Here is a 9,403-nt window from a genome sequence, read left to right on the forward strand (position 1 = left end):
TAATGTTGTTGGTTATTTCACTGTTTTCTGCTTAATATATTAATAATTAATATTCTAGGCAATCTAACAGCATTAAATTGCAACAGATTTGTCTGTTTCAAAAATAAAAAAAATTGAGCCCAAATATCACAGCGAAGTATCTGATTCTTGGGGTTGTCAAGTTCGATGCCACTTTCATCACAACAAGGTTTTTGCAGCCCACAAAATGTACTTCCTGAAGTTCACCAAGCATCATCGGAACTACAATTTGAATGTGTTGTGTGTCAGATGAGAAAAAAAATCTGAAAAACATGAAAAAAAAAATCTGAAAAAAAAAAAAAAAACCTGTAAAATACGATGACAGGCAACTGATTAGCTTTAGGGCTGTTTTTCCATCTAATTGACAAGGAGCTTTTGTTAGGGTAGATGGCATCATGAATTCTGCCATATACTAGGATATCTTAACCAAAACCTGGTTGCCTCTGCCAGGGGGTAACAACATGCCTGTACATGGATCTTTCAACAGAATAATGAACCCATAATCTAAATTATTTGACCCTGGGGTCTCAAATGTGCTATATGTAGAAAATGCAGTAAATGACTGATAAGTATTTGTTCACAGTTAGATGATTTTTGTAAAAGATTAGAGGAAAACGCCTCAGTGCCTCAGTCACTTAATTTCCTGCTGTCATATCAAGAGATATTAATTGTAGGAGGTGACTAATTTCAAAAGTAGTTTTGTAGAAAAAAATGCACTATACAGTGAAAAACATTCTGGTAAAATAAAACTCTACATTGTTTCAGCTTGAAATATCACTCTTTACATGTATTAAACATTTTTTTTAACTTGTTTTCATGAAGGATGCCAAATGGAGCTGAGTGTAAATCCTTGCAATGTAAAGCAGTAATAATACAGGGCTTAGATTTCACATTATTATAGACAGTTACTGACACTCACTTTCTGTTCAAGGGAAACAAACTTGGCTGACGTGTCATTAAAAAGGCAGGCAGATACATGAACTGTAGCATGTGATGTAGAAAACGCTACTGACCGCATATTTACTGAGGTCTATTTACAGTCAACCGTACAATTCATTTATTCCCACCACATCCACCATCAATAAGTGGAGTGTAAATAGTGAATTAGCCCATCTTTCAGAAGACCTGCAGAGCATGCAGTCTAGGTCCAGGGGCAGCCCTAATTAAGGCAGAATTAATTAAAATATCGAATGCCACTACTCCGTATTCATAAATCTTTTCACAAGTCCGCCTTATCTGCACCAGTGCTGCTGGAGCGAGCATATAGTGCATTCCTGGACACCTCCATTTTAATTAGCATTTATCAAGGGATTTATCAGAAAATTTGCATGGCCACAGGGAAGGAAGCAATATAAGACAGCTCATTTAATCCGTGATGGCTCAGGAGGCCTTCAACTTCAACTTCATCTAACTGACTTTAAGCAACTCCATATCATTTAAACAGAGTACAGGACATAAACAGGCTGCTGGCCACATCACCAACGCATTACAAATGTGCCTATACAGCTTATAATAAGCAGTAAATGACCACCATCTGATCTCAATTGCATGATTTTTGGGAAACAGACTGAACAAAAAAAATCAAAATATTGTTAAATATAATTCTATAAGCATACAAAGCATGCAGATATAAAATCATGCAGATATAGGCCCAGAGCTTCAGTTAATGTTCACATCAAGCAGATGAACTAGTCTGAGTTTTTCAGAAATTTCCAGTCTTCTGGGATTTTAACTCGTAACAGTCTCTAGAGTTTACTCAGAATGGTGCGAAAAGCAAAAACATCCAATGCTGAGAGAGGTCAGAGGAGAATAGCCAGACTGGTTCAAGCTCACGGGAAGGCTACAGTAAGTCAAATAACCACTCTTTACAGTCACAGTGAGCAGGAAAGTATCTCAGAAAGCACAAACTGTCAAACCTTGAGGCGGATGGACTACAACAGCACATCGGGTTCCCCTCCTGACAGACAAGAACAGGAATCTGAGCCTACAGTGGGCACAGGATCACCAAAACTGGACAGTTGAAAATTGGAAAAAGAGCAGGTGATGTTTTTCCTGCTTAATCGCCTCTCGCTTTTATGCAATAGTTGTAACGTTAATTATTTATATATAGATCAAGTAATTATTTGGCTGTTAGGGTTGTTACAATGTCATGGTTTCACAGTTATTCACAGTGTATGATCTGACGGTTTTCGACAGTATAAAGACACCGACTGCAAAACCAGTCGTAAAGTATTGTCCAAGTTTAAAATCCACAACACTAAAATACAGATGACACTTAAAGGTATGTGTCAGAGAAGCAATGCTTCAGGGTGTTTCAGGTAAGTTGCTGAGTTCCTAGCACTGGTAAAGCCTACATACACAAAATACATTAGCAACTGGGATAACAAGTGCTAACAGAAATTTAACTAAGGATTTGCAGTTGTGTACATATAAACTCAAAGAATCTCAGGAACCTTGTTAGTACATGCATAACCATTTGTGATTTTTACCCAATTTAGTTGTGGCTGGTTCCCAGCTATCAGACTGGGAAGGTGAACGCTAGCACATGCCTCCTCCATAACACGAGAAGCCAGCTGGCACATGCTTTTGGATTGCTGTTCATGCAGCGTTATAGGGCAGCTGAATGCACTTGGAGTAGAGCACAAATTGCCCTTTTCTGTATAAATTAGCTATCAGACACTGCTCTGTTTAACAGCCAAGAGAAGAAGGCCAGCTTTTCCACCCAGAGAGCAGGGCTAATTATGCCCGGTTGGATGTTGATGGGATCTAGTCACTTGAGTGACTGTGCTTCAAATTTGGTATGCCAAAATAAGCAGACATCAACTACAAAAATGAACTAGCTAACTATTCCCACTTTTCGCACTGAACCAGCTAACATTTAACATGGATCGCATCAGCTCGTGCTGCCTGGATGCTATGATCACAACATTACTTTAACCCTTTACTGTATATATGGCAAGGTTGTATTTATTTTGTTCATGCTCAAGTTACCGTTAAGTCTGAAGCCACTGTAGTATAAAAAGTGTCTGAAACATGAACAGACATTTAGGGAGGACGGAGAGTCAAGAAAAATCCTTCACATCCACCCACACACACATGACAATTCCCACTACTCCTGTCCTCGTGTTCCCACACCCCCATTCATAATCACGCAATCTGTTCAAACTTTAATGAAACACATTATTCCTTGAAGAATCACGAGTTATGCATGGTATATTATATATCCACACATGCACATATACAGACAGTTCCAGACTTAACTGATGTCTTCATACACACATACAGTACATGGCTGACAATACATCACGTTGCCCAAACTTTGCTACATGTTTCAGACATTGGCCTTTATTTGTAAATTCTGTGCAAAGCAAGTAACCAAGTCTGTTAACGATAATTAGCTAGTTAGCGTGCAAGTAGCTGTGAATACAAATCCGACCCGATTTTTAAAACAGATAACACTGGTAATTACCTCATTGCAAATTATATTGTTATAAAGTTGATTTTAAAGCTGTAATTAAACATGTCAGAAAAATTCGATTTGAAATTCATAGTGACAGGACTTTCCCCACCGTTTTGGAATGACAGTAATGAGCGTAAGTGTTTAATGAGTAATTGCGTCCATCCAAGATAGGTGAGAGTCGACTGACGCACAATATTCCACAGACAGACGGTATTTAATCTCTTCGAACCCAAACCCATCTAACAATGTCTTTCTTCCCCGGCAGAGGATGAGCTAACTATTCCTCACTGAAACAGATCTTGGAGAGTGGAGGAGCCAGGGGCAAAAACCCAGCTGCAAAAAAAACCTGCTCACATCTTTGCTCAGAGAGCAGAAGTCATATATAATATGATTATTATACACTCTGTCCATGAGGAGAACATTTCTAGAATCTGAAGGTGAAAGGATGTGGAGTATGTGATCAGGTGAATTTTTGAAACTGGTTTCACACTGATAGACATGAAACATTTTTTCATGTAAATCAACCTGAAAGGTTCCTTCTGCTTCTTCTTTTTTTAATCCTTTGGTACTTTTAATACTACATACATATAACAGTACTTGTCTCATAGGCTACTTTAGCTGTTTGAATCATCTCCCACTGAGGTATGTCAGCTTTCATTCAGATATGACTAGGGCGCTGTTTATAGCAGCAGTTCAGAGCAGTGGGGTCTGTGAAGCATAGCCAGGGGGTCTGTGATTTTTTTATTTACTTATAGAGGTAGAAATCACAATCTATCATTAGAAAACTTATAATTATTATAGTCTTCTTAGAGTAATTAGTCTGTTTGACTGGTCACTTGAATTGAATGTGTTTAATCCAAATCTCAATATACAAAAACATGTAGCCTATAAATCAAGAAAGTTCAGTAATAGAAAGCTCTACAGCACTAATAGACAAACTATTATCATACACACTAAAAAAAATTCATTCATGAAATAAATCTCTAATACTGAGGGGGTCTGTGGAATTTATTTTACATGGTTCCCTGGCTACAGAAAGGTTAAGAAGCCCTGCATTACAGAACACTAACTGGGCAGCGTGCAGGACAGACAGAAACGAAACCAGGGATACTCACAAGCTCAGAGACTGCACTGTTGTTTGTGGTCTATAACCCACATTCGACACTTACCAGAATTGTCTGCCTTTGTCTAAACAGCACGATGAAAGGAAATATATATGCTTCATCAGATAACACAGCTCTGTTACATGAAAAATTATAGTATATGGGTTCTACAGAAAGGAATTTCCTCAAAATATAAGCCACAGGCTTTTGCACACAACTGCACAAAGACAAACAGAAAGGTGCTTTCCCAACAGAAGAATGGTTCATGATTGCTCAATGCCAACTGTGTATGTCTAAAAGACAAAGGAATGTAAGGAAGAGTCATGCGTTGTTCTCTTTTTTGTTTTTCAGAATCTTAGAATCTCATCCTTGAAAATAAAGATTACTCTATATTACAGGCCCTTCTCCCCCCAAACCGGAGCAGCACACATAAATAGATAAATAAACCACAACAACACACAATGTGCATATATACCATGGGCGGCACCTGAGTCGAATACTTATGAAAGTTTATCTACGGTGAGGCTGATTCTAAATCTATAACAAGAGCAGCCACATGGGCTGCCAACCTAACACAAAGCAGTTGCTATGAAACCACATGGACAGACTGAATCGACAGACTGCAGGGTATTTTCCAAAGTGATATGCATCGTTAGACGGAGGGAAAGACTCTGGATCAGGTTTTACCTGACAGCCAGAGTGTATGTGTTACCCAGCAATACTTACAAAGCTGAAAAGGTCCATACCTAACTTTCTTATAAGAAGGCTATTTATCAGAACTTCACAAAAATCCATGAATAGATGCTGTTTTGTTTTTTTGTTGTTTTTTTTTTGCTGGTTGTTTTGCTTGATAACATTTTAGAGGTATGTCTCTTTAATTGTGAGAAGGAAAAAGTAAGGCATTGCTTATTCATACTCAAGTCAAGTCAAGTCGGCTTTATTGTCAGTCTTCTTATCACAGACAAGTGTCCAGGCAAAATACTACACCAGTTTAATAGCATCATAAAGCTACAGACTTGTATCAATACAGCAATCAAGCCTGTACTGTAGCAGTATACAGCACGGCATAAAAATATGTTACAAAACTATACATTAAACTACATACTGTAACCCGACATAGACAGGACCTATAGCTAGAGAACACAGTCAACATAACAGCTCATATTAGTCACACTACAGATATGATGTTACAATATACGGCAAAATAAGCACCACCAGTGTGTATGAAAACTGCAAAGTGAAACAAAGACAGTTAACAACCTGTTATCACTAGAATACCTTTTACAATATTTAAACATGTGAATACGACACAGGAGGACAGGGCTTTCTTATAGAAAGAAGTCATCTTTGGTCACAGCATCACAAACCACAAACAAAATCTTATAATTTCTATCTAGAAAGGTGACAAAAAGAAGCGGTTTTAGTAATGAATTGGGAAATAGACATTAAGGAAACAGTTATGGATTGAATAAATTGGTTTTATTACTTGCAAATATAGCAAGAATAGAGTTTAATATAAATAACAATGAACTGTGCAAGTGGGACAACCACTGATGATCAGTGATTGGTCATTGTGAGCAATGGCGATCAGTGATTGGTCGTTGTGAGCAATGGTGATCAGTGATTGGTCGTTGAGAGCAATGGCGATCAGTGATTGGTCAGTGAGGGTTTACACACTGGTGGTAAACAAACCTGCTTTCTCAACTCATATACCCAGCAGCTCTGATATGAGCTGGAGAGCTGTATCAAGTGCAGGATGATCGCTATAGCCCGGACAAAAAGTTGCTAAATTTGACACTGCACACTTTTTTGAAATAAAGTCATTAAGAGGTCTGAAAGGTCACCAAATCTAACAACAAATCCAAGTTGGAAACACTGCTGCTAACCCTGGCCCTCATCTCAAAATCAAACATTTAACTTTTGCTTAGTTTTGGTCTGACAATTTCACACACAATGTTGATACAACAGCTGACTGTGAAATCAAAAACCACAGATAATCAGGGGGTGTCAAAGGTTTTCTAGTCCAGCTTAGTTTAAAAAGATCAAAAGCAAATAATAAACCCAGTGTTCAGTGAAGCTACCATAGAGTGAATGAGATGTTAAAGGGTATCTATGATAGATAGAAGTGAGTGCAGAAGTTTGCACACGCCTAATAAAATAAAGGTCAGGCATAGAAGTTGAATGAGATGTTATAGGGGGTCCATGTTATATAGAGCTTTATTACAACGTAGGTACAGTTGAAGGTTTACATTCCCTTATTATTGAGTTTGTTAGGTATGTACAAGTATATAATTATATATGTGATATAGATATTCTCTAGTAACTGCCTCCAGTGTCTTTTGTATCCTCTGAATGGCATTTATATCCTCTCAGCTGTAATATTCAGAATGATTTAGCCACATTGCTTGGGAAATATTTGTCCATTATTCTTCACACTTCTGTTATACACTGCCTTCTTCAAATACGATGTAGAGACTGAGAAAGTCATGGAAAAAAACATCTTTTCCAACTAACTATTTCTGCCGGTTTTGTCTTATTTTTGGGATTGTCTACATTTTATTTTTAAGATCTTGGATTTTTTTTTTTAAGATAAATTGTAAAACTGTACATTTTTCACAAAGGGTAGTGCTGCCACAATTACAGCTCCAGGGTTCCTGGGTCAATCCTGAGCTTGGGTTACTGTATGTATGGAGTTTCATATATTCTCCACGTGTCCACATGGGTTTCTTCTAGTTTCCTCTAGCTTCCAAAAACATGCAGGTAGGTGAATTGGCTTTGCTAAATTGCCCCTTGATGTGAATGAGCGTGTGAATGAGTGTGTGCGTGGGTGTGCACGGTGCTGTGCGGTAGACTGGCATCCTAACTAGTGTGTATTCCTGCCTCCGGCTCAGTGTTCCTGGGATAGGCTCCCAAGATAAAGCGTTTTAACTGAAGATGAATGAATTTCCTGTTTTTCACCAAGAAACCGGAGGGGTGCAAACTTCTGCACTGGACTGTAGACTGTAGATATGAAGGATATGTGCACATCAACCTGCCTGCAAGTCATCACTGAGGGTTTTTTCGATGTGTGCAGAAGCTGCAGAAGGTGAAGGAGGAGCCAGACATGCAGTATAATAATTCAGTGTAATGATGCTAACACATAATTACAATCAGTGTGAATAATTTACCTTTTCGATCCTTTGGAGCAGGTAAACGTGAAGGTGGCGTCTGTGAATCGAAAATCTGCAACAGGGAGAAAACATGGCATGCAATGAAATATCTCTGAAACAGCCTATATGTATGTTTAAATGCACACAGACTGGAAGGTCCCTCTCAACAAGTGTAGTCTCCATGGCAACATGACGAGGGGTTTCCGCTGTCATCGGATATTGAGGAAGCAAACACAAAATCGCCTAATTAATATTTACACAGCATACTCATGCTTGTTTACACTCTTTCCATGGGCTAGAGACGCAAAGGCATTTTTATTCCAAAGAAACAGCTTTCATTTTTACGCACTGAAGTGCATTATGGGAATATTAACGCTTTAACATGAGGACAGTAAGGTCTTGTTATGATAATTTGACTCTGCCTAATAAATATCTGCACTAATAGCCTGGATAAAGGAGCAGAGCTCTTCAGGATGTGAAGCATGCTGATGAAAGCAGACATGTTGTTTCAGTGTTTGTAGGAGCCTTTGTTTGGGTGTGAGGAGGACAAACAGAGGCAAAGCTGTGAATGTGTAGTGAGGAACAGAGGAAAACAGTCGAGCTGCTGTGGAAACTCACCCGAGAAAAGGCAGTCCTTCTCCGCCTGGCACCTCTGGATTACAACGTCGACGTCTTTTTGAATTCTCTCTTGCCTTGAACACATCCCCCTCAAACTCCAAAACCCTCAAGCGGAACGGCCTTTCTGACAGTGTGTGCAGGTGTGAGCGCTCGTGTTGCCGTGCCGTGTGTTTGCCGTCTCCTCAGTCACGACGGAAACGCGCGCAGGGCTACACAGCTGACCCGGGTGTCACACTCAGCGCTCCGCTCTCACTCCGGCCGCCGACTCGCAAGCTCTCATGGCGTCTCAGCGAACACCCAAATGACAGAATCACACGTCAAAAAAAAAAAGAAAAGAAAAGAAAAGAAAGAAACAAAGCCAAACCCAAACCGCAGCCCACTCGGCAGCTGGAGGCTCCTTCTCGCGACTGATAGCATGTAGGTGTCAGTTTGACGGCGGAAGCATCGCTGCTAACGCTGCTACTCATCACCGCGCGAGCCTCAACAATGGCGATTCTCAGCGAGCGCGAGCCGTTAAAGTGAAACTACCGCAAAAAAAAAGAAAGCAGCGCCACACGACAATAAACACGAGAATAAACGGTATAAAGCATCCATCCAGAGTCATGCATCCACCCGAGTCGGAGTCAAATCCAGCCTGGTGATGATGTCATGCTCGTCTTTTTTCTTGCGCATGGTAGATTCCCTCACTCTAGTGTTGAGATAACACAGTACTGAATTAAGATCTGTAGCGTCCTTAAAAGGGGAGGGGCTACTGAAAAATCCAGTTTAGTCTGATCAGCTACCCATGAGCATAGCTAAGAGGTGGCCACTGGGGTCACAGGGGTGACCAGTGCCACCCTAGTGTGAAGCATGGCCACCCCGGGTAGATCGGACCTCTGATCTGGGGTCAGGGTGGCTTAGAGGTTAGCACGTTTGCCTCATACTTCCAGGGATAGGGGTTTGAATCCTGCCTCTGCCCTGTGTGCGTGGAGTTTGTATGTTCTCCCTGTGCTTCAGGGGTTTCCCCTGGGTACTCTGGTAGATTGGATTTTCGATCCAGGGGTATGGTGGCTTAG

The 9,403-nt window shown here is 40.1% G+C and overlaps 1 protein-coding gene across 2 annotated transcripts in view; it reads right to left on the reverse strand.

Annotated features, from left to right (window-relative positions):
* Positions 1-9,061, reverse strand: part of parp8 (poly (ADP-ribose) polymerase family, member 8) — a 45,924-nt gene extending 36,863 nt beyond the window's left edge. Inside the window, exons 1-2 of one of the 2 annotated variants that reach the window (XM_053228977.1) lie at positions 8,349-9,061; positions 7,749-7,803 (exon numbers count right to left, since the gene is read on the reverse strand). In XM_053228977.1, the coding sequence (XP_053084952.1) occupies positions 7,749-7,803; positions 8,349-8,433 (140 nt within the window). In that variant the 5' untranslated portion in view covers positions 8,434-9,061. The remainder of the gene's footprint in view (positions 1-7,748; positions 7,804-8,348) is intronic. The other variant, XM_026931246.3, reaches the window with a different exon arrangement.
* Between the last annotated feature and the right edge of the window lie 342 nt (positions 9,062-9,403).

This window comes from Pangasianodon hypophthalmus, chromosome 24 (assembly GCF_027358585.1).
Source record: "Pangasianodon hypophthalmus isolate fPanHyp1 chromosome 24, fPanHyp1.pri, whole genome shotgun sequence".
In the NCBI taxonomy this organism is placed as follows: Eukaryota; Metazoa; Chordata; class Actinopteri; order Siluriformes; family Pangasiidae; genus Pangasianodon; species Pangasianodon hypophthalmus.